Below are 25,125 nucleotides of genomic sequence, written 5' to 3'. Positions count from 1 at the left end.
GCAACCCTGAACAGGACATGTGGTTACGGAAAACGGATGGGTAGGTGGACGGGTGGATGGATGGATGTCTGGATTGATGGATGATTTGTCCTTCTACATATGCACAGGCTATTGGGTGTGCAACATAATCCTTGCTATTTGCACGACAGCAGATTTCAGTAAAAAAAACTGTAAACTTGTTTTATCAGAATGGGCTTCATTGCTACAGTATGCCAGTTCCTCCTAATAGAGGCTCCCTGACACTACCCTGCGCCGATTACTGACTTGTTCATTTTGTTATGCATCTTCCAGCACCTACACAAGACACTGGAGATAAATGCAACTACTGTGACTCAGTTTGTCTCCAGACTTTATAACCTCCTTTAAAAAGACAAATGTCTGACAAAAATTCTTATGTGAGTGGAATAGGAAATCTTCCTCTGGTAATGCTGTTCTGCTAAAGGGTGACACAGCAAATGGTGATATCGATTCTACTGATGCCCCAGTGAAAAAAGAAAAAAAACAATAATGGAATTATTACCAATAAGAATAGTCTCATACCGTGAACACCAACCTATTTTCCTGTACAATACTAATGACATTACAAAATTTTACAGATTTTTACATTATGGTATGTGTGCAATGCAATGCCTTAAAAATTTTAGGAATGATATTTTTTTATTTGAAACATATGTAACAATATGCAATACAATTACCACATACTTTACAATTTGTTAATAATAAGTGTCAGTAACAAGTGAGGTGAGTGTTTGTACAAGTTATTTTATCTATTTGGCTTGGTTGTGTAGATGACAGCATACAGCATAAAACACACGCACACACACCCGTTAAGAGAGGATTGGAAAAATAAATGCTTGCCAAGCACACTTAAATGTTCTTTTCCTTTCAAGGAAAGTTTTTCCAACACTTATTCTACAAGAAGATATTTTCACAGATTTCTTATAATCTGGAGGCTTTAAAGCATGTTTATGATATAAATCACGTATAAATCAGAGAGATGCATACTGAACTATTTTAAAAGCTTTCATAAGTCATCCTTCAAGTACATATCTGCAGGAGATTAGGGTTAGTACTTTCTGTTTGTATCAATGGCAAAAAAATAAAGTACATGTACATAACTATACAGTGGAGCTGACTTCTGTATCTCCAGTGACCGCTTACTTTTCTTATCTTACAACGAAGGACAGACGAACATTACTTAAAATAGCTGAGCCCGGCAACTAGAAAGAACTTCTCCAGGAAGAGCTCTGAGTCCAGCACGGCGATATGAGCAGCTCGGCCGATCAAGGTGTTGGCTGTGTTGGGCAGGGCATGGAACACGTTCTGACGGATGAGCCGGCAGTCCTTAGCATCTAGCAGGGGTCGGAGCAGGTTGTTAATCATCTCTGTGTAAACTGGGCCTAGAGAGGAACCAAACAGACCAATCACTATTCTGTCTCTCAGAGGGTTAGGGAGTCCCAGGGCTCAGACGCCGAGGACTGCACACATAATCTTTAACGAAAGCGAACACAGGCTTCAGAAACTCTTTGCCCTTGACAAAAGTTTGAAAAGTTCTAGCAAAGTGACAAATGCTGGCAATTCAAAGCAAAGTGTAATATATCACCTACTTTGTGATACTTTACTGGAAAATTTTACATCTTAATCCATTTTAATACTTGAAAGTTACAGTATACTTCTCATGCGAAGCACCTCAGTTGTCTGAAGTATTCTTTTCAAATCGTCTGTACTCTATAGCATAAGAGATTCGTATGAAAATAAGTCAGCAGTGAACTACACAAGAAGCGACAGTGATGGCAGACCGAGGTTCATTATCATGGGCATTTATGTCTCCCAGATACACACTTTGTAGGTATATTCCAGTTCTTAGAGTGGTGAAAGTCCAACTTATTCAAAATCCTACAAGGACCTATTTCGCGATACACCTGAGCATATTCATAGACTTGAAGTGCTCATAAAACAAAACTAAAAATGTGGTTCGAAGAATTAAGTTATAGATCTCTGTTTGTAAAAAAAAAAAGATTAAGGTTGCATATCTATCTGCAATATCTGCAATAGTGAAGTGCACCAGGTCACTATGGTAATGTATGCAGATATACAAACAACTTACTTTTATCTTTTACATTATTATTATTATTATTATTATTATTATTATTATTATTATTATTATTATCACTGTTATTGAACTGAAATATAGTGGTCCTGAGTTAGGACTGATGTGATGTTTTGTTATATGTTTGTGTTGAATGTTTGTAAGTGTGTATAAATAGAAGAAATACCTACAGCAAAACCTCCACTTACATGATGCCCTTTACCATAGTATGGTTTCCAGTATCGCAACAATGGCCCTGTTTACATTCGGTTTTAAAATGCATTTGGGCGATCAGATCATGCCCGAGATGCATCTCCCGTTACACTCGTGTCTATCACGCGTCTCCAAGATGTCCAGCTGACGACGTGTTCAGATTTCATTACCGCCTACGTCACTTAGAAGGCCAAATGGCCCCACCCATTGTGAAATCCTTCTTGGGGGACGCGTCAGGCCACGTTAGCACTTAAGCTACAAAAGATATGCGGACAACTGCGTCCCAGACCACCTCTGCAAGTAGCTTGAGCGATCAGATCACGATGCACCTTGCAGGTGGTTTGCACTTGCATTTAGTTCTGTCCACAACATTCACCCAAGTCGCATTTTAAAATTAAGTGTAAACAGGGCCGGTAGTGTTTAAAAGGTATTGTATAGTATACAGAACAGGTAACAATAGTTTTAAATAGGAGTGCAGCAAGCAGTACCGGTGGTTCTGTCTTTAAGAGCCGTTCTGCACATTTCTATGCGGGCAGAATGGAAGGGCACATAGCGGTCCTGGGGTGAGGCCACCAACACCACGTTCTTGAAGTACTGCAGACCTGAAACAAAAGAATGATATTTAATACTCTACTGTCTCTCTTTCTCGGTGTTTCAGTCTTCAGATGTGTTATTTTTCCGATCATCTTGGAAAATTGAGGCGACATAAAACTAATCTGTTCAATTCACATGTGTGAACATTTTTTGACGTGGAAGACGCCACTGGAAAGGAAAGCGTTCTTGTTCTAACCCGGCTTCTGGCTGAGCAGATAGAGGAAGGTCTTCCGAGGATCGGCGTGATCCCTGAACGTCAGCTGCAGCAGCGATCCAGACTTCTTCAGTTTCTGCATCAGCCACAGACCTAAAGACATTTTGAGAGTTTAAAGAGCTGGATGCAAACTAGCATGCATCCAGGGAAGTTAGAGAAAATGATTTTCGACGCTGTATCACCCTAGACATGCTAGGGTCACTGTCACTGGCCTTACCGGTGCTGACCAGTGTGCTGTTGTTGTATAAGGTGCCCAGATGGGGGCCAGACAGTGATAGGAAAGTGTGAAGCTTGCAAAGGTAGCAACGAAAACGTGGCCTTGTCAGCACCGACCGGATAATCACGTTACCCAGGGAGTGTCCAATGAAACTGAATGAAACAAAAACAGAATGATCACAACATAACATTTAACAGTTTGCCTTGTAATTCTGATATTATCATGTTAATATAACTACGTGCATGTCTGTTTAACTGTGACAACAGATATAATACAATTTCCACCTATTTCATATTTTTTTACATCCCATATGTTATTATTTAAAGAGAATTTTTCTGACTTCGTTCGGAAAAAGTTACTGATCTAATAGAACACGGTAAAATCCTTTATGTTTTGGATTCTGGAAGCACGGAAATCCAGTTTCAGTGTGCATTTTTGCAAAAACACTAAAACTGTAGCAAAAACTAATTTCAAGAATTGCTTTTTGAAAAAAGTATTATTAAATTAAACTTAACTGAATTAAGGCATTGGCAGTAAATATTGTATGTAAATATGCAGTTCAACATAACATTTTCTTATATCTAGCTCTGAATTATACTAAATTGTTGCAGGTCAAGACTGCCACCTAGTGGTCAGTAAAAAAAATCTTTTTGTTATTCACCGCAGACATTACCACATTCCAGCGGCGCAGATGGTTAAATATAGTTATATAGAGACCATGAGCTCTCCTCCCCTCCCACACTTTTGAGAGTGAAAAAACAAACAAACAAAACTTTGATAAGTAGCATCGCGCCTAACACACGCGCCCGCATAATAATTCAAACACGGATGTCGCTTTCTAAAGCATTTTATTCAAAAACATCTATTCTTGCCGCATTTGGGCATTCTGGTTGTATTTCGCAGTTGCGTGTTTTGGGTCCTGAACAAGCTAAGAACTGCGCTGCCTTGAATTGTGCCGGATGTAGTTTTGATATTACCGCGATATTACAGCGATATTACAGTACAGAAGACGAGCGATCCGGAAAAAAAGATCTGTCACAGTGTTCTTTCAGATAGCAAGCAATGTAAGTAGTCGTAAATTCTATATAGGCTTAACCTATATCAAGGCTATGTTGGATGCAATTGTCAATATACTTTTCCCATATTGCTGATAGGCTAATTTATTTTACTGCAAATAAGAAACAGACTTCATCCAAGTTTGACCTACCATTAAATTATATGTGTTAGAATAATCACTGGGGCTCAGTAAAAACGTAAAGTTAAACTTGCAACAAATCGTAGAGAAATCTGTTTTCATGCTACGCTGTCCGATAGGCTGTTTCTGGGTGATTGGCAATTCCATACCGAACAACATTGCATCATTGCATGCATGTCAGCCAGTGTCATTCAGAATGTTCAGTATATTAAATCAAAATCTCGCCGAATGCTTCATCAAGCATGGCTGGAGAAGCTGAAGAGTTGAGACCTTTTGTTCATTCTTTGGTTCCCTCCCGACCGCCTCAAAAATCTCGCCTGCCTGCACCCCTGTCACATTCATTGTAAAATCTTGTACTAAATTGTTAAACTGTTACATGCTGGACCAATAAAACCCATAAATATGTGCTGCTTTCTGCACAGCCTGATGTGGTCATCAAAAGAATCTGTAAGACCTTCTGACCTTATTCTGCCTATGGTGAGGTTATAGAGCTGAATATGCTGAATGATTTCATCCAGCAGTCTGTCCGTCATCGCATCAAAATCAGCGAAGGTATCTGTCTTGTAGAAGAAATATAGGGAGAAAATTAAATGCTTTTGAAGGAAATATTTGATTTTGCCAAGACACAGTTGACAAAGGTAATATTGACGGTAGCAGCGTGAACATAACTTTTTTGTAATTGGTCTTAAACAGGATAACAATACTGTGCTGGAATTCTGATCATTTGTGTTTTGTGGAAAGCATGGATGCTAGGATCGAGCAATAAATAAGTTCATGAAAAGGATTTACCAAAAACAAGACCTTCGCCTGCTTACCTGGTTTCGCTCAGACATCAGGAAGTCCAGTCTGGACCCAGGCAGCCCTAACTCAATGAAGGTCTTCACCAGGCGTAAATCTGCACTGTTTCCTGTCAAGTGTTTAGCAGGAATGTCAACAGTGCTAGCACTTACGGAAGCATTGTTAACACAAACAAATTAAGTTTTTAAACTGATTTACATGCAATAAATGTATCGTTAGCATAATTTGAGAATTCACTCTCTCACTGCTAGCCTATTTTCCTGCATCCTAAATGATACAGACCATCTAGGCCATGGACACAAATCACTAAGTGGATCCCATCATCGAACTCCTCCTCATCTTCCTCAGGGGCAAAATAGGGAAGCTCGGAGGCAAGCTGAGGAAGATCGCTGTACAGAGTGGCGTTGAAGTTGAGTTGGGTCATCAGCTCCTCTTTGGCCTTATAGAAACTACAATGGCATTCAGAAAACAGAACGTTAATCATGGGTCAACACAATATGGTCATTGCAAAGTCCCACCGTTTGTTGGTTGTTGTTTTAGCTCATTGGTTGACATAAATGTGACAGTTGTAGGAGTCGAAGAAGTAGGTTTGTAATTGTCCAGTGGATTATGGGCAGTTCCGGAATAAACACTATCCATTGGCCTGCCAGCCAATCAGTACATATCACATATATCACTGTGTGACCAGTAGTGTTAAAAAAGCTAATCATCAATGATGAGAATCATACATATTATTGCTACTGTAAACTGTTATCTGCTTTATATTTAGTGTCAGACAGTGTACCAAAGAAAAGGTCTGGGTGTTACTTGATTCGAGGGTGATTGTTTTAAGCGTATACTCACTTGAGCATCCTCTCATTGGTCTCCTCATCAGCACAGAGAGAAGAGGAGAAGATGAGGCCGAAAGAACCGAGCGGTTGGTGAGTAATTGGGGAGTTGGCCTGGCGGTTTGAGAATCCCACCACAGACGGCGAGTCTCGGAGGACTGAGGAAAAGGGCAAGCATGTGGGGGCGCAGGACACAGACATGTTTACCACCTCAACCACCTTCTTGTTCACAAATGCCAGGCTTGATGTGGGTAATTTGGAGGGTTTGCCTTGACTGTCATCGGTCTGGGAATCCATCCTACTTGCCCTGGAAGTGATAGGACAAGCAGGGGTCTCCGCTACATCGCCAGGCTGCTGACTTAGACCTTCTCCTAGCTGACTATGCTCCTTTTTATCAGTCTCATTCAGCTGATCTTGATGGAAACTCTGGTCATCATTTAACAAAAGCCTTTCATGGACTGACCTCAAAGGATCTTCCAATTTTAACATACTGTTACTTTGAGTGTCCTCTGAATTCCCAAACATTTGGGGGAATGCTGTGTCATCAGTACAATGCCCCTGGAGAAACTGCTGAAAAAGCAAAACTTCTGGTACTCCACGCAGCACGGATTCCACTCCCAGAATGTCTGAATGATTTTCTTTAAGGCCAGGCTTGTCAGAATCACCAAAATCTTTTGAGTTGTCATAGCTATCCATGTAGGGTGTATTTTCTTTCTGGATAGTGACCGGCCCCCTTTTCAAGAAAGTATTTTCATTCTTCAGGATATTATCAATACTCTTAGGGAATAAACGGTGTCCAGCTGGAGGCTCAACAGGTTTGGCATCTTCTGTGATACCGGGTTCTTCCCGATCATAGCTACCAGCACCCTCACTTTCTTCATCTAGGTCCTGGTTTGCCAGTTCCTGGTCCTCTTCGGTATCCTCAGGACTGCTGATCTGGGGTGCTGAGACAGACTTAGTCAGTTTGCTGAGCTCCACATCCTGCTCTTCTTCATAAGGCAGGGAGCTAATAGAAGTGAGTGAGGCCTGGATGCCACTTGGCAGGCTAGTGTTGCTTTCTGTCTGGAAGCCCTCCAGGGAGTTCCTGTGGACTGTGTGTCTGCGTACGAGGTGCTGCAGGATGTCACGCTCACTGGAGAAGTCGGGAGGCTGCGAGCGCACTTCTGGACATGCCATAGAGCTGGGCTCACTCTCGATGCCTGAGTCAGAGATGACAGAGGAGGACCTCTTCATAGCCTTTGAGCCTACACTGCTGCACCGTCTGTGTGCTCTCCCCGCTTGAAGGAGGTCCTCTCTCCGTAAATCGGCAGAGAACAGTGGAGTCATGTAGGGCTCTGGAGGAGCTGTCTCTGAGGTAGATGAAGGGGTTAGTAGCAGGTCTTCATTACCGTCACTCTTGCGCTTTGTCTCTAAAGTGGCCATGGGTGTCATTTCACTGTTCAAAACATACCCTTCACACGCTTTCTCACTAATTGCTCCATCATTGTTTTCATGGATCTTTATTAAAATACTGCTCCCATAGTCACCCTGCTCTAAGTCGTAGACTTGCGAGAGGTTTTTGCTGTCATTGTTGGCTGATGCCAGGATTAGTACAGCATCTCCTCTATAAGGGTCCTCATCACTGGGCCTGACTTCAATATACTTCAGGCCAGTGCTTGAGTCATCCTCCACGTCAGTAGTGCAAGGCCTTGAGGCAGCTGTTTCCTCACAGTATGAGACATGCTCGCCTGCAGACGAGTCAGCCTCTTCACAGCTATCATTACCTTGTCCCTGCTTGGCTATGAAGGAAGCATATGTAGACGGGTCTATACGGCCATTGCTGTTGAGCTGGCCCTTGTTTATTGCTGGTGCAAGAGAGTCGTGTTCCACTGGAGGGCTGGTGGGTTCAGCAGCTATTCTGGGGATATCAGAAAGAGTTTGCCGGCCAGAGGAGATTGGCACATGTGATGGACTGGGTGAGACATTGTCTACCTTGTGATCTAAAATTGAAAATAAAAATTGAACATATTTAATTCTATTCACTCCTGACAACATCATGAAAGTTCACATGTAGAACAATGGATGATAAAATGTTAACATGGTATATTGGAAAAAACACATTATGATTATATGCGAAATGTTGATGTCCATACATCCATCCATTTTCCAAACCGCTTATTCTACTGGGTCGCCGGGGGTCCGGAGCCTATCCCGGAAGCAATGGGCACAAGGCAGGGAACAACCCAGGATGGGGGGCCAGCCCATCGCAGGGCACACTCACACACCATTCACTCTCACACGCACATGCACATGCACATGCACACCTACGGGCAATTTAGCAACTCCAATTAGCCTCAGCATGTTTTTGGACTGTGGGGGGAAACCAGAGTACCCGGAGGAAACCCCACGACAACATGGGGAGAACATGTAAACTCCACACACGTGTGACCCAGGCGGAGACTCGAACCCGGGTCCCAGAGGTGTGAGGCAACAGTGCTAACCACTGCACCACCATGCCGCCCCCGAAATATTGATGTATATACCATAATCTATGCACTTTATCAAAATCAATGTTAAAAAAAAGCCAAATACTAACCCAGACAAGGAGACTCGACATATCTGTCTTCAAAGATGATAGGGAGGCTATTCCAGTCTCCATCGATATCTAGGCACTCAACGGGCAGGGGGGGCATTCGAGTCAGATAGTCGGAGTTTCGAGTCTCCACGGCTATCTGCCCATGTCTCGTGATTCTGCATGGAGATATCAGCAATTATCTGTCTTTGTTTCTTGTTCTCTCTCAATTTTCATCAACGGATTTGCCAGAAAAGCTGTCATTTATGCTAGGAAGTTAGGCAACTTACAAGTCTTCCTGGAACGTCAAAGATGACTCCTTAGGATGCTCGGTAAAGAAGTAAGCCTCCGAGAATCTTCTCACCTGGATTACGGATGCAGAAAAGTACACCGGAAATAGGAATTCTTTTATACGTAGCTAGAATACTTGGAGGAATGTTTCACTGGAAGTGATTTTTCCAATGCTTACCCGTAATGTGTGGTGTTCCTGGGACAAGAACGAGCGAACATCAGCATGTGGAACCACAGCCTCCAGGAACTGGGCCCACAACGCCGCGAGGTGAGAGCACAACTGCATCAGATCTCGGCTGATCTGCTCCGCCACCTTCTCGTGGCAGGTCTGCAACTGTCAAGGAAAAGGGTTTATGGGCGTCATTGGGGACATTCATTTTAATCAAGTTTTTCTGTAATCGCTGAAAGAGACATCACAGGTTGTTTGGTGTTGAGTTTCTGCAATCGGTCATCTCTCGGGACGTTGAGTCATGTTTAAATGTCTTGTGTATACCTGTAGTTCAGCTGATAGCTGAGTAAGAGTCTCTTCTATTGGCAGCTCGTCTATACAGGAGTCAAAAGAACAGAAACATTATTGTGACCCAAGTTATAATACTGTGATATTATGACAAGAAAGCCCTGCTTGAATTCTTCGAGATAAAGTCTTTGAGAAAGACAGGACACATCTGGTGGCTGCCTGGAAACTATGAACTGCAATCTCTTCACATTAAATATACAATAAAGGAACAGCAAGCAGTCAAACCTCACAAGAATCTAAAGATAAAAGCCTAATTCAAACTACACTAAAATGCATTTCACTCAGTGTTTCAAAATATATGTTAGGCATGCTATTTAGTTTTATCCTGTAGTGCAGGGCTATTCAAATCGCGGTCCTCAAGGTCCCCGCCCTGCGGATTTTGCAGCCTTCCTTTACCTGTCAGCCAGGTGTGAAGCCTCTAGCCAATCAGAATCAGTAATTATTAAACTACCTGGGAGAATTGAAAATAAGGCCTGGATTTTAATCGAGCGCCAGATTTGAAGAGCCCTGCTATAGTAATTACAGTATATATGTAAAACTATGTATATTTTTCCCAGTAAAATTGTATAGACATTTTCAGAACCAGAAAATTATATAAGAGGAGTCTCTATTACCTATATCCACCTGTGTGAGCTGAGGAACCTCTTTCATCAGCCCGACATAGTATAAGCGCAGACCCCTGTGTGTGGCCAGCAGGAGGCGACAGAGTTTCTGATGCCACAAGTGAGCACGCTGCAGGCAGTTCTCAGATGGCACGTAGAAACCCCCCTGGTGAGATGAGAGCAAGCTCACATCAGATGCCTGACCTTCACATGAGACTCTCACGGCATCAAAGAGGGCCTCACCAAAGCTCCTGCCCTTTCCTCGTCACGTTAGCTGTCAGAAACACGCACGAGCACAGTGGATCAGCAGGTACTGTGTCATGTAGAATTTCACACAGTATGAATGAGCATTTGGATGCGAGTAGCATTCGTACATGTGCACACGGGTAGCGTGTGCATTGCTGCTTATTCAATAACTGTGTCAATCGCCCATCAAAAATACAAGACAAAAAATATCTTTTTTTTCCCCACTTAAAGTATATGGAAAGAAGAGATTCGAAGAAATTCCCATGTTTTGAAAAAGCAGGTATATGGAAAGTCTCCGCATCTATAAATCGGCTGTAACAGTGACCTGAATGCTGCCACCCTGTCAGTCAGTGGTAAAGAGGCTTGACACTGGAGGACTTCATTATAGCACAAAATAAAGTAAAAACATACTTCAGTATTTGTTCTACCTGTCTAACACAAGGACAAACAGTTTAGCGTCCCTGCCCACAGGCCACCACTGCTTGACACTGTATTTATTTATGCATTGTACTGTACATACTTGTCTATTAATGGGAGTCAGTCCAGTGGACAGTTAAGTCAAAGTATTAATTACTTTGATCCAGCTCTATTTGTAAGGTGACTGCGTAAGTTCTGCACGTGGAGTTCTGCACTGCTAAGCATGGAGAGGCAGTGTCTGGTCTGGGGATGCCTTGCAGGACAGCTGGTCATTTCCACGAAATCCATGGCAATCTCACACAGCATGGCTACCATACTTTAAAGCGTATAAATAAGTTGTCCTAGCAGCTCTCTGACACCCACTAATGATGTGCAATGCCCCAGAAATCTGCCGTTTCCTTATTCAATGGAGGAGAGAACTGCTGGAAAGAAGTTTTACCGCCGCAAACACAGCCAGCACTGCAGCTATGGTGGTGGTTCATTTTAATCCATTTTACCATCCAGACATTATACCGCAATATATGTTTTTTTGATGGTATCTTAACAAAGATAGTCAGGCATTTTCCGATAAAACCTGCTGAGCAGGGGGAGGAGGTAAACATGAATAAAAATATCACTGTATACTGTATTACTGCAATACTGCTCAAATCTCACCAGCACCCATGCCCCCCCCCCCCCACCATCTACCTACCTGAAATCAATATGCCTAAGGATGTCTGCTTTAAAGGCAATATAATTTCTTAAAAATCTTTTATGTTAACTTATTAATGTTTTATAAAAGTATAAAATATGTCTGTGTGTTTTTACCCAACAAAAACATGACAATGGCCCCCTCTCCATTTGTGTTCTCTGGTCCTTGATAATCCAGCCATTCACCCACTTTCCGAAACTGCTTGTCCTATTTAGGGTCATGGGGGGCTACAGCCAGAAGGCAAGGAAGAATCCAGGACAGAGTGCCATCCCATTACAGGGCACTCACACACCATTCACTCATACCTATGGTCAATTTGGTCACTCCCATAAGCCTCGGTACATTTTTGGACTGGGGGGGGGGGGGGGGGGGATCAGAGTACCCACAGAAAATTCCAAAGCAGCACAGGGAGAACATGCAAATTCCAGACACATGGAATCCTGGCACAGACTTGCACCCAGGCCTGAGAAATCTGAGGCGACTGTACTAACCACTACACCACCATGCCACCCTATTAGCAATGATACATACAATGAATAAAGTTAATTTTACACAATACATGTGGGTCTCAGTGCAAAAACAACTGGACTGTGCGGCATGTCTGTTCAAAGGAAAAGAGGTTTGTCTGGAAGAGGAAATGGTGTTCTGACAATGAAGCAGTGTGATATTGCTGTCCATTGTTGTGTTCTTCACACATGGATGTGAAGATGGGCGACAGGAGTTCAGGAAGCACGAAAAAGCCTGCAGTGGCTGGCTAAGTGCTAAAATATACCATAATAACCCTACGGTCCATAACCCTATGGAGAAAATGTTTATATTGTGTTATTCCCATAATCAGAGGCGCATTAACATGCTCACAGGCCCCTGGGCTATTTGTATTTTCAGAGGCCCCCCCTGCAATTGTCTATGGGAGGGGGTTGGGGGGGGGGCATGCTAAGATTTGTTTAAAAATGTCAGACAGGGATCTCCAGACATGAAAAAATAAGACTGGTTCATAACTGGTTCATTTAATCTTCAATTTGGGACGATCCTGTAAAATACAGGACAAGTGGCAGCTTGAGGTTTTAAATTTTATTAAACAAGGTTAATGAGGCCCTTTTTTAATGGAGCCCCCTGGACTTCAGCCTGGGTAAGCCTGTGCATTAATGCGCCCCTGCCCACAATGTGTAACTTGGACGGTCTGTTCGGTATGTTAACGGTACATGTTTAGCAAATGGTCATCTACTATAGAAATAATAATTCTGCAGCTTCCTAATGGACCACTTCCATTCTTGTCCAACATCTGCTATCGGAACATGTCATATTTAACCATAAAACCTGGCATCCTGCAATATATCATTCTGTCCAGTAGATGGCGCTCTAATACACATCGTACATTTTCAGACGCTACTCATCTGGATAGCGTGAGCACATGCTGCCAGACGGCCACGTGGTGAGAGCTGGGACCAAAGCACCTTGCTTTCAGTTGCATCACTGATAGCTTTCTTGCATGTACGATAAAGTTGTCCTCACAGGCTGCGTGTTTTTCACATCCCTCCCGAACATACCAAAGGCCTCAAATTCACCAGATCATGCAATGCTCCGCACTCCCTGACATGTACTATAATTTTCACACTGAGCACAGGCCTGCCCTGTCATCACATACCTGTGTACACTGTAATTCCAGCTCTCAGCACACTCACACCAGAAAAGAACATCTGCACTTTCTTAACTCTTCCTCTGTTTAAAGATAGCAGGCATGTTATAACTGAGAGCGGAAGTTAAAAAAAAGAAAAAGAAAAAAACTTTGGTAACGCTACTTAAAGCAGTCATCATAATACATTACAAATAACTTCATAATGCATTATAATGCATTCATAAAGCATTATAAACATGGCTATAAATATTCATTAAAAGTCATAGCACATAACCATGTTTATTATGCATTTTGAACATTTTATGAAGCTCTAATCTATTTATGCCTTTTTATAAATAGTTATAGCAATCTCTGTAATACTTTATGAATGCATTATAATGCATCATACATGAGCGATTTAAGTAAAGTGTTACCAAAACTTTGAATAATTATGTTATTTTATTATACTTTCCTGGAAAGTCTATTTAAGTGTCACGTGTGTGTCGCCTGTATTTCTGTAAGTCCTACTTAAGTTAAGTTAGTAGTAAAATAAAACAGTCCACACACTTTTGCATGCTGCATAAGTCTGAGATTATACAGTCACAATCTCAGAAAAAGCGTATAAGCGTAATCATTGGCAGTACTTCCTGTTTTACTTCAAAAAATGTACTTGTGAAGGGTAGACTGAATTAATTACAGGAAGACATTATATCACAGGTGATATATGGTATAAAGTGCCCTGCAGTGCAGTATGGGATACATCTGTAATCCAAACCCTTCAGGTAATCGCATGTCCATCTGCTACAGATGGCAATTATGAAATCCGGTTTTTCAGCATCCAATGATCTTTACAGACCCAATTAACAGCCGTATTTATGGAACAAATACTTCATTACCTTTTCCAAACTGGTATATGTCTAAGTATTTAATATAATAATTAATTACATAATAATATACAGTACACAATAATGTACATCTATAAAACGAAGGGAGAATGTTTTTCACCCTGCATAACTTTACCTAGAGATCTGCAACATGCACCATATAAAGATCGTGCGCATTCCAACAGCTGAGCAATCTGCTGAATAAAACGCTACATAAAAAAATGCCAACAGCGATGTTCTTCAGCACTCGCGAAGCCGTGCGAGAATTTAGCTGATTTGGTTTAAACGAATGTTACGGTGCACAGCAAATTCCGCGACGAAATGGGTTTTCCTATTAAAAAAAAAAAAAAAAAAAAAAAGCTTCCCTCGTCGAACGTGGCACCATAAAGTGAAAAGTGCCGAGGGACCCTGCAAATAAATAAATCGGGCTGCGGCGGGATGCAGCGAAAGGAGCCTGAGCAGAGGTAACGTGGCAGGGAAACAGAACTCATTACCACGATCAAAAGGGGAACCCTGTGTGTGAAATAAATCCCCCAGACAGGGGGTAGGTGTAAAACCCCAGAACCGGGGGCAAAGAAATTGCTCTCATTAGAATGGCACAGCTGTTGCTGCAAGACCCACGAGGGAAGAAACTGAGATGCATGTTAAATAAAAATAAAAATGCCGCTTTTAATGGGATGGGATATATCCTATAAGCTCAAACAGGGAGGATCAAAGAGGACATGCGTCTTAAAATCAAATCGGTAACATGGTATAGCTGAAATAACGATAAAAAGTATAGTAAGGTAAATACATAAAATAGTAACACAGTTATTATCATTATTAAGTATTATGCACTATACAGTACATAACTGTATTTACTGTACCCTTATGTGACTGGCAGCGCAGTAGGTTTGTTTACACCAGCATCACCACAAACACGTGACCAGTGCGTTTCACTATGACGTTATGACAGTTACGACGCCACTAGGAGACAGGAATTTTTCAGCTCAATTATAATTCTATGGGACCATCGTCATATATGCGGTCTGTCGTTGACTGAAACTTCATTATGCGGCACATGATTGTACTTCAAAGATCTCTCCCACTTGGCATGTGTTATTGTCGGGCATGCAAAATTTGGTCGCAAATCAATTTTTTATTGTCGTCGCATTTACGAAGGGTCACGGGGTAGCTGCTATAAAAGGAGTGCTTGTAGTTTTACCTAAGAAGCAGCTACCTTAAAATACAACAGGACAAACACTGACAACCGACTTAAAAGCCAACGCGAGCGAACCTGAAGGGCAAAGAGCATGACAGACATTAATCTTGCTGTCCAGAAGCAGCAACGTTGCTGTTAGAACACTTGGTCAGATAAACATTCTCTGAGAATATTCAGAGACACGTTGGACATGCTGCCATACCTCAGGTAAAACAGGCTTGCAGTAGCCAGCCCCGAACATGAGGTTTTCCATAGACATGGCAGACGGATCGGTGCCATTCTCCAGGGAACCCTTCCCCAACCAGGAGCCTTTGCCTGATCGAGTAAAGCTGTAATGGTAGGAGACCCAGCGTCAATATGAATAACATAACAACACAACTAGTTAAAATCAGTGTCATCTATAGAGGTGCACTTATTATAAAGCATATCAGATGAATATGTGTTGGACGCGAGATAGATGGCCATGTATTGGACATGCATAATAACATATTAGCATTTTTTTGCCAAAAATACTTGCACACGTGCACAACAGGGTTGCACCTTTGTTAAACATTTTTCATTTTCGCATCATTTTCTAAGTCAATGATAGCTTTTTTTGCTTTTAATATTATTGTATTTTTAAGCAGTAATCAGACACATTAGTTCTGTTACTCAACCTCTTTGACAGTCCACATTTTCGCTGCCTCCCAGCTCCCAACACACCTGTACCAGGTATTTGGTCTTTTTGATTGACTGGGAGCAGGGAGGGAGCGAAACACTGTCTGTGGATCCCTGAGAACTGGCTTGAGTAAGATGGCAGACCCTTGATGCAAGGTGAGGCAGAAGGCTGAGCCCGTGCGCATGTGTGGGTGTGGGCGGTACGGTCAAGGGAGTCACCTGATCAGTGGCTGATGCAGAGCGACCAGCGAGGCGTGGATGGAGACAGAGGTGACGGAGAGGTGGAAGTAGTCAAACATGACTGGGACGTGATGGTGCAGCCCCCTGCGGGGATGGAAGTGCAGGCCCAGGGTACGGCTGCTGATCGGAGGGATGGTCCCCAGCTCATTCAGCCTGGAAACCACAGCACAGAACGCAGAGTGTCAGACTCTCTTCAGTGAAGCAAATAGGGCTGTCTAATGAATCAGAACTACCTGCTTATCAGCAAGGGCAGATAAAAATACACTATATTTCCAAAAATATTGGGACGCCTGCCTTTACACACACATGAACTTTAATGACATCCCATTCTTAATACATAGGCTTTAATATGGAGTTGGCCCACCCTTTGCAGCTATAACAGCTTCAGCTCTTCTGGGAAGGCTGTTCACAAGGTTTAGGAGGGTGTTTATGGGAATTTTGGACCATTCGCCCAGGAGAACATTTCTGAGGTCAGGCACTGATGTTGGATGAGAAGGCCTGGCTCGCAGTCTCTGCATTAATTCATCCCCAAGATGTTCTATTGGGTTGGGGTCAGGGCTCTGTGCAGGCCAGTCAAGTTCCTCCACATCAGACTCGCTCATCCTTGCTTTGTGCACTGGTGTACAGTCATGTTGGAACAGGAAGGGTCTATCCCCAAACTGTTCCCACAAAGTTGGGAGCATGAAATTGCCCAAAATGGCTTTGAAAGCTGCAGCATTAAGAGTTCCTTTCACTGCAACTAAGGCACCAAACCCTCCCCTTGAAAAACAACCGCATGCCATAATCCACCAAGCTTTACACTTGGCACAATGCAATCAGGCAAATACCATTCCCCTGGCAACCGCCAAACCCAGTCTCATCTATTGGATTGCCAGACAGAGAAGCGTGATTCGTCACTCCAGAGAACATGTCTCCACTGCTCTAGAGTCCAGTGGCGGTGTGCTTTACACCACTGCATACGACACTTTGCATTGCACTCGGTGATGTAAGGCTTGGATGCATCTGCTCGGCCTTGGAAACCCATTCCATGAAGTTCTCTTCGCACTGTTCTTGAGCTAATCTGAAGGCCACATGAAGTTTGGAGGTGTGTAGCTATTCACTCTACAGACAGTTGGTGATTTTTGCACAGAGTGCGCCTCAGCATGCGCTGAGCACCCTTAGATTCACTAAGTTTATGAGAGCGACCCATTCTGTCACAAATGTTTGTAGCAGCAGTCTGCATGCCTAGGTGCTTGATTTTATGCACCTGTGGCTATGGATGTGATTGGAACGCCTGAATTTTACAATTTAGAGGTGTGTTTCAAAACTTTTGGCAACATAGGGCATGATAAGATAGTCAGAACATCATTTGTAAAGACTATAATGCTTAATCATGTCTACTGTATAAGACTCTTGCTCTTTCTGCCTATTCCTCTTCATAATATGAACAATCCATTATTGCTGGGAGAGATAATTCAATGGAGAAATAAGGCAACAATGTACAAGTGCATAGCATCTCATCCATGTGTATAACGTACTGTAAATCTGAGAAGTCACTGCAGAAGGGCACCACTCAAAATACTATGTGAAATCGCAGCACGAATGATGTGAAATTTCAGGCAGGTATGTGAAAATCAGTAACTTGGCGGAAAACTGATACGCAGGCAAGTGATGGGGGCAGAGAACGGCACTGACTGCTGCTCATCGTCGGTGAAATGCAGGTCCAGCTTTAAGTGAAAGTCCACTTCACTGAGGGCCTCCTCAACCTGCCACGGCGAAAGACGCAGAGCGAAGGATGAACTTAAAGTAAGACGGAAAGACACTTTTTCACCCATCCCAAAAACAGCCAAACAGAAATGAAATATAACTTAATAAAACATTCGTACAAAATCAGGTTAAGAACATTAAAAATGAACATGAATTAATGTGCTTTAAATGTATCCAGTATCTATTTCAAATTCAGGCACAGACAGTAAGACACGCACCGAAGCTGTTACGTTAACAGCAGGAACCGACAGTCTGAAGCATTAAATCTCTCCTTTCCTTCCCTGTTCATTTACTTCACGGTAAAAACCCTGAAGACGACTAATGAGAATAATCGCTGTGAGAAGTGTCTCCTAACTGCTGATATGCCCTCCAACTATAGTATAAATATATAATATTATATAATGAAAGTTCTAAAATTAGGCATAGACAACAAAGTGGCCATTTTTATGGCTTCCAAATTTTTGTTCCCTTTCCCAGACTAAGACTCTGTTTCGAAAAATTTATTTACTGAAATACTCATTGAAAATGATAAAATAATTTTAAGGCTTGACATCCATTCCCGATGCTTGCATCCTTGGGCAGTCACAATACGATGAATATTGTTATATTCATTAAAGTATTTTTCTAAATGGCTTCTGAGTAAATGTTAGATGGACTAGCAATGACCTTGTGAGGCAGTACAATTACAGCCTGTCAGGCCTGCTTTGCGTGACTCACGATGTAGTATCACAGTACGGCCAACATCGATAAATTTAGTTACGTTGCGTCTAAACAAAATTGAAAGGGCTCTCTGTGGCCAAGTCCCGCATAGCACTTTGAAGGATTCTGCTCATTCCCGTCATCGACGTGCAAGATGTACAAAGTGAAGCTTCGGAATCTGCCTCGTAATTACTTAGAAACACATTCAGGTATTACACATCTTACATGTGTGATTCTTATTTACAGGTTGCTTCTAGACTAATACAGGCTGTGACAAAAATAGCAGAAGACTGACTTACTCTCTCTCCATCTAGCAGCAAATGAACTCTGAAGACCGTGCAGTCATTCAACGCTATTTCCTCATTCCTGTACAGGATCTGAAATATCTTGCTGAAAGCACTTCCATCGTGTACTCCTGCAGACGGAAAACTGCAGTCACCTAAGGGTGAGGAACAAAGACGAACAAGACGGCTGAATTAACAACAGCTACGTTTTCGAAAGCTGCAAACATTTTGTAGGATTAGCATAATTGATTCATATTAGGCTAAAATGTTTAATAGTTGGTCAAATATAAAATGTGATGAAATCGTACAAGAAGAATCAGTAACACTCTACTTAAAGCAGTCATCATTATACATTATAATGCATTCATAAAAAATTACACACACACTTATAATTGTTTATAAAAAGGCACATTATACTGTAGGCATGTTTAATATGCAGTATGATTGCTTTGTGAAGCTCTCATCTATAATATAATATAGATACCTTCAAAATCCATCATAATGGACAGCATAAGCCAGATGAGAGCTTCATAGAGCATTTATAATGCATAATGTGGCATTATAAAGGTATCTACTGTATAATTCATTATAAATGGGTGCTTTAAGTAAAGTGTTACCAAAGAATCTTAACCTGCAAATTCATTTATTTGTTTAGCACATTGTTTCCCAAGAGGTTCCTCAGGGACCCTCAGGGACCGTCAGACAGTCCATGTTTTTGCTCCCTCTGAGCTCCCTGCCAGACAGTCCACATTTTTGCTCCCTCCCAGCTCCCTGCCAGACAGTCCATGTTTTTGCTCCCTCCCAGCTCCCTGCCAACACAGTTTTGCCCTACCAGGAGCTGGGAGCTGGTCCCAGCATGAGAAACACTGGTTTAGCAGACAAGCTAATTTAGGAAGTATTTTAAGAGATGGACACCCCCACTATATCTGTTTATACAGCAAAATCTCTCACTGCAGCAATGTCTGTCATCCTTTGGTGGCATGGCCATTGCCTTAACCACACCCCCTTGCTGAATCATGCGGTACTGCGGGAGAGATTATTCAGCCGCTCATTCACTTGGAAACTCTGCTAAGCCTCTCAATTTATCTCTCTAGCACTATAAAGCTCAGTCAGCTTACAGACCGCCATCGTAAGCTGTATCCTGAGCCATGCGCATGAACACATCACCAGAAATAAATTGTCCATCCTAATCTTTGCGGTGGTTAGCATATAATACAGTAGCTGATTGATTAACATGAGTAAGGAATTTATAAAGATGTATATTAGCCTAAAAAAAATAAACCAGTGGTACAGCAGTCGATTTGTCGCTGCAATACGATTGCGACACCTGGAAAGGTGACCATTAGTACCCTTCCATCTCCCAGCTACAGCTGAATTGTCAGGCATGCGTCAACGAGGATGATTAACATTGTACGCCTTGACCCAATGAGAACGTGATAGGCGTGTGCCACAGCGGAGTGCAGGTGTGACATGCGGCCACGTGGGAGGAGCCAGAGAGAGAGCGACGTGCTGCAGCCCAGCTGCCTCATCTCTATATACCGACGCACGCCGCATACCTACAATAACTGGGTGTGAGAGGGCAGCCTCAAAACAGGCACTGCAGAGGAGCATTGAGAGGGGGTGGGGGCTTAGTGCATTCTCTGCAATAATGCCTCATTCGACTGTGGATGTCATTTCTACAAAAGAGTAAACAATTACTGATGCAAGTCAATTAAGTCAGTTCTCATTAAATCCACTTATCCTCCATAAAGACTATAATACTCTCAAACCCTCGGATATTAATTAACGCAGCGCTGTCCCTGTTCTGCCCGTATGATCACGAACGAAAAAGTAAAACAGTGTAAACATTGGGCCAATCTCATAATCTTTTTTTTTTTAAGTGAAAAATGCAAAAGCACATTTTCGAATACATTTCGTTCATAATGGGTGCGGGAGTCTGTGACACTGTGCATGATCGGTAGCTAAATGTGTAAACCATAGGCCCGTAAAACATCGCAACAGATGTCATTTCACGTAAAAAGGACCCGCGGCGCGCACAGCACCCGCATTTATGGTGGGAGGAGAACCCGTTTGGGATTCCAGAGAATCCAGTAAAACCACTTACTGTTTCAAATAAAAACCAACATCGCCTATTATAGTCTGGAAGGGCCTGAAACATGAAGGACTTTGGACGGCTTACATGTGCAACATGCAGGGAACTCCTGACATGCAGACAAGTCCAGGAACATCAAAGCAAACCGAGCAGTACGTATGTCATCAATGAAAAGGCGGATTATAGAGGCATCCGCACAATCTCAGTGCTAGAAAAACTTCTACAGCTATTATAGCATCCAGTTTGAGAGCAAGACGAGCTTTGGAGCAGTTTAAAGTTATCAGATGCTAAATTCTGCTTGCAAGGCAAGAATACTACAGTAGTCTGAGATATGCCATAATTATGAATGTGATTTGCAAGAAACACTGTCTAATACTACTTTACGTATGCCATTTTGTCACGAATATATATTTATCATACAGTCGTACATTGTATAAATAATATTACAAACACAATAACCAATTCCACCCAAATTGTGGTCACTCTGTGTCCTTCATTTTGTGTTGTCCGCTGAGTACTGGCAGAAAACCAGCCCTCCTGTTTATACGCCTCAACCTTCCACAGCAGGACAGACGAGATGCAGTCCGCACCGCTCTCACCTGTATATCCCGTTGTTGTTGCTATCAACCGGTGTGGTACACGAGAAGAGACCTTCAGCCCCGTACGGACCTGATAGAACCTGAGGAAATAAAACCTTAATGTGATTCTCCAGCAAGAAATTCCACACCAGAAGACAACAGAATCTCATTGTGCTCCAGAAAGAGTATTTAAAGAGTATCTTGTAATACTGTAACTTTGTTTTGTTGCTTCTGAGAGTATTTTTAAGATTCACTTGTGAGAAAAGCACTCAGTGTAGTAAGAGAGTGTTACCAACTCCCTTATGGAACTGCTGTTTATTGTAATATGCATATACCCAATGAATATACCGATAACCAGCATTTCCCGGTCCTGTTGTGTGCACTTTCTTTGGCCTGTCTGAGCTCTTAATTAATTTGCCGTGGTTAAAATGTCAAGTGAATGGCTGAAATTCAAAAATGCGAATGACTGAGTGTGTTAGCTAATGGCTAGCTTCAATTTGCCAGGTGCTTGAATGAAAATTGGTACTCACCTTAAATGTACACAAATATTTTAAAAAATTTAGATAGAAAGCATCAGGACCATCGCCGACTGTGTGCCGTTAACGGAAAAGCCAGCGGTGCGCTAAGTTCTATTTAAAGTCAGATGTACCGCAGGCTTTTCCCTTAATGGCACCGCTGTTGATCCTAGAAAGTCTGTCTAATGCACGTCCCACCTTGAACTCTTTAAGGGCAATACTGCTCGTTTTATTGCGGAGCAATGACTTCGTTTTGCTTCATTCGTTTTCATTTCAATAATAAGTTCACAAATACGAGTGCATTTCTTGAAGGGGTCATGCTGTTTTAAAATAGCAGGTATTTTTTACCGAAACGAATTAGTGCTGCTTCCGCCAGGTTCTTAGTTTGTGGAAACTCCTCCTGTCCATAAAATCAAATCATGTAAAACCAGGTATTTATTGAGCCGAAAAGCCAGATACTATTCTATGACAGCTACCTCCCCTGCAGAGGTATGCCGGTGCATAAAAATGCCCTTTACTGGCACCGATAACGATGAGTTAATATGTATGATTGAAACTGGCTGCGCTTAGCGGAGTATCATCATAAATGGCAGACAGTTAAACATAGAATAAAAAAATAATGTTAGTCAGGCATCCGATGGGAGGTCAAATGTTTTTTTTTCTATGTTGTGCTGTAATTTTCTTTGAGACAATGTAACGTTGTGAAAATCCACTATACAAATACAATCGAATTGAATTTTATCATTTTATTTCCATTGTGCAGTTACACTGTAATCAGTCCACCCATCGAAATGACAGTATTTGTGCAGCGTTTAGTACCCATTTGATATGAAGAGCTATTACAAAATCCTTCAGTACTTCCTGACACCGGCTCCTAGATATCCAGTTCTGTTTACCTACTGTTTGAAGTATTGCCTTTCATTTACTATGTATTTCATTTACTACTTTCCATTTATTTTCCTAAGGTTTAACAGAGAAAAGAGGGAAATTATACACGGCAATATCAAAAATGAAGATGCATCCTGCAGTTTAAATGTTTAACAATTTAAAATTGCAGTTTCTGTGTTTAGCGGGTGGAAACGCGATGTTCATCAGAAACTCTCACCGTAGTGGACCTGAATCCTTCTCATCGCAAACCATTTGGATTTCCTGGGGTCTGGAATCGATTCCGTTTTCTAAATTTAGACCACAGGACCGATGCGACAAGCTGTAAAAATGCTGACACAAAATGAAATCCCTCTGGTGCAGTACAGTCGGCTCGCTGCTGCCGTAGCTCGAAGACAAGACAGGTCAGATTTATTTGTCTTGTATCACAAAATTCTGCAGAAAAAAAGTTAAATCTAGGTAATTTAACAATTCTGTCAGTGGAAGGTATTTTTCTGGCTTGGACGCAGACCTCACAGCATTACCCCTATAAACACAACTTGAATTTTAAATGAATAATAAGTATTATAGCTATCCATCCATCCATCCATCCGTTTTCCAAACTGCTTATCATGTTGAGTCACAGGGGGGCCCGGAGCCTATCCCGGAAGCAACGGGCACCAGGGAGGGAACAACCCAGGATGGGGGGCCAGCCCATCGCAGGGCACACTCACACACCAGACACTCACACCTACGGGCAATTTAGCAAGTCCAGTTAGCCTCAGTATGTTTTTGGACTGTGGGGGGGAAACCGGAGTACCCGGAGGAAACCCCACGATGACATGGGGAGAACATGCAAACTCCACACACATGTGACCCAGGCGGAGACTCGAACCTGGGACCCAGAGGTGTGAGGCAACAGTGCTAACCACTGCACCACAATGCCCCCGTATTATATTTATGATGTATAGTATAGATGTTCTTTGAAAAATTTTAAGTAAATCTACTAATAATTCTTAGTTAATCTTTTTCAGTTAAGGACAAAACAGTCATTTGGATTTTAAAAACTGCTTAAAGGAAATAACCAAAGTATGCATTAAAATTTATGTAAAAGTTACGTTTAGAATGATCCAGCATTATGTTAAGATGCTTGATGTTACAAGATAGCATGTGGAATGTGATCCAGTATGCTAATACTGCAACCACAGTTGCTTAGTCTATAAATGTGTCTGAGTGCATTTTGGACATGCAGCCCTGTTCTGCTAAAGTAAAGACTACATGCTTGCAGATCAAATAGCGGCCATTAAAAGAATCACATCCTTAACACCCAAGCATAAGTTTTTATTTAATAAATCACTTTAGTCGACAAAAAAGTCAATGAGGCAGTAGATGTCATCTGATACCCTGGGGTTCCTCATTTCCTGTCCATCCATCCTAGGAAACAGGGCCGAACCCTCCCCTCTGAGGGACTCGCCCTGTTTTCAACTAGGTAGCCCTAGCTCCTCTCCCCCAGCCCCCACTAGGGTCAAGGAGTATGTGCACCGATGTCATTTGAGCTTAGCCTGAGAAGCAGAGAAGATGCTTGGATGCAGGGCTGTAAATTCCACCTCATGGAATAAAACCAAGCAGGCCAGCCACTGGATGTCCTGCATGCTGAGATTAGGTAAAAGCTGCCTCCCAGCCGGACTGGGGTGCCTTAGTACTCCTTTGGTACGTCATCAGTCACAGCAGATTCCCCAGTACGCAAACCGGAGGGATGTCCCAATTAGGACAGAGTGGAGCATTGTTTGGCTCATGAGAAGATCGGCTGCCGTGCGTTGCTGGACTTGCAGTAGTTTAAAGTCCCCTTGAGCCCGAGGCTGCAGATGCATGACTGCCTAATACTTCCTTTGAGTTCTTCTCTGTCTGCCATCCCAACCTCCAAGTCAACAGCAGATGCAACACTTGGCAGTGTGGCGACCAGGATCCTCCTCTTCCTCAGAAGGCATTCTCATTCTCTGTGAACACTTTCAGGAGCTCTGAGAACAGGTCTCTCAATATCTGGCAGAGAAGTGTCCTCTGTCTTGGGCATCTCATTCATTCAAGGACCCTGGGTCAGAAATCCCACCTTGATCTGCGGAGTGTTTGCTTCTGTTCCACATGTAACACGGTCCATGCTATTAATTACTGACAGAATTTCAAGCAGGATTTCTTAGGGAGATGAGACTGAGGCTAAATCTATATTTTCTATTAAGTGCGGAAGCAAAAAGCCTCAACGAGCATTTTCAGAGAATCAGCCGATGCCGTCG

General features: G+C 42.4%; 1 protein-coding gene across 3 annotated transcripts in view; it reads right to left on the bottom strand.

Annotated features, from left to right (window-relative positions):
- Positions 1-638: 638 nt before the first annotated feature.
- fam135b (family with sequence similarity 135 member B) overlaps positions 639-25,125 on the bottom strand; it is a 40,066-nt gene continuing 15,579 nt past the window's right edge. For 2 of the 3 annotated variants that reach the window (XM_048993193.1, XM_048993194.1), the window contains exons 3-20: positions 21,480-21,559; positions 18,804-18,943; positions 17,734-17,804; positions 16,039-16,212; positions 15,365-15,491; positions 10,121-10,274; positions 9,483-9,532; positions 9,168-9,323; positions 8,989-9,062; positions 8,723-8,877; positions 6,164-8,126; positions 5,603-5,769; positions 5,338-5,429; positions 4,985-5,082; positions 3,328-3,479; positions 3,093-3,203; positions 2,791-2,904; positions 639-1,400 (exon numbers count right to left, since the gene is read on the bottom strand). In XM_048993193.1, the coding sequence (XP_048849150.1) occupies positions 1,195-1,400; positions 2,791-2,904; positions 3,093-3,203; positions 3,328-3,479; positions 4,985-5,082; positions 5,338-5,429; positions 5,603-5,769; positions 6,164-8,126; positions 8,723-8,877; positions 8,989-9,062; positions 9,168-9,323; positions 9,483-9,532; positions 10,121-10,274; positions 15,365-15,491; positions 16,039-16,212; positions 17,734-17,804; positions 18,804-18,943; positions 21,480-21,559 (4,084 nt within the window). In that variant the 3' untranslated portion in view covers positions 639-1,194. The remainder of the gene's footprint in view (positions 1,401-2,790; positions 2,905-3,092; positions 3,204-3,327; positions 3,480-4,984; positions 5,083-5,337; positions 5,430-5,602; positions 5,770-6,163; positions 8,127-8,722; positions 8,878-8,988; positions 9,063-9,167; positions 9,324-9,482; positions 9,533-10,120; positions 10,275-15,364; positions 15,492-16,038; positions 16,213-17,733; positions 17,805-18,803; positions 18,944-21,479; positions 21,560-25,125) is intronic. The other variant, XM_048993195.1, reaches the window with a different exon arrangement.

The sequence above is a fragment of the Brienomyrus brachyistius genome, chromosome 23 (assembly GCF_023856365.1).
Source record: "Brienomyrus brachyistius isolate T26 chromosome 23, BBRACH_0.4, whole genome shotgun sequence".
NCBI classification, from domain to species: domain Eukaryota; kingdom Metazoa; phylum Chordata; class Actinopteri; order Osteoglossiformes; family Mormyridae; genus Brienomyrus; species Brienomyrus brachyistius.
The sequence above is the reverse complement of the archived record's forward strand: the minus strand, read 5'-3'. Positions and strand labels throughout refer to the sequence as shown.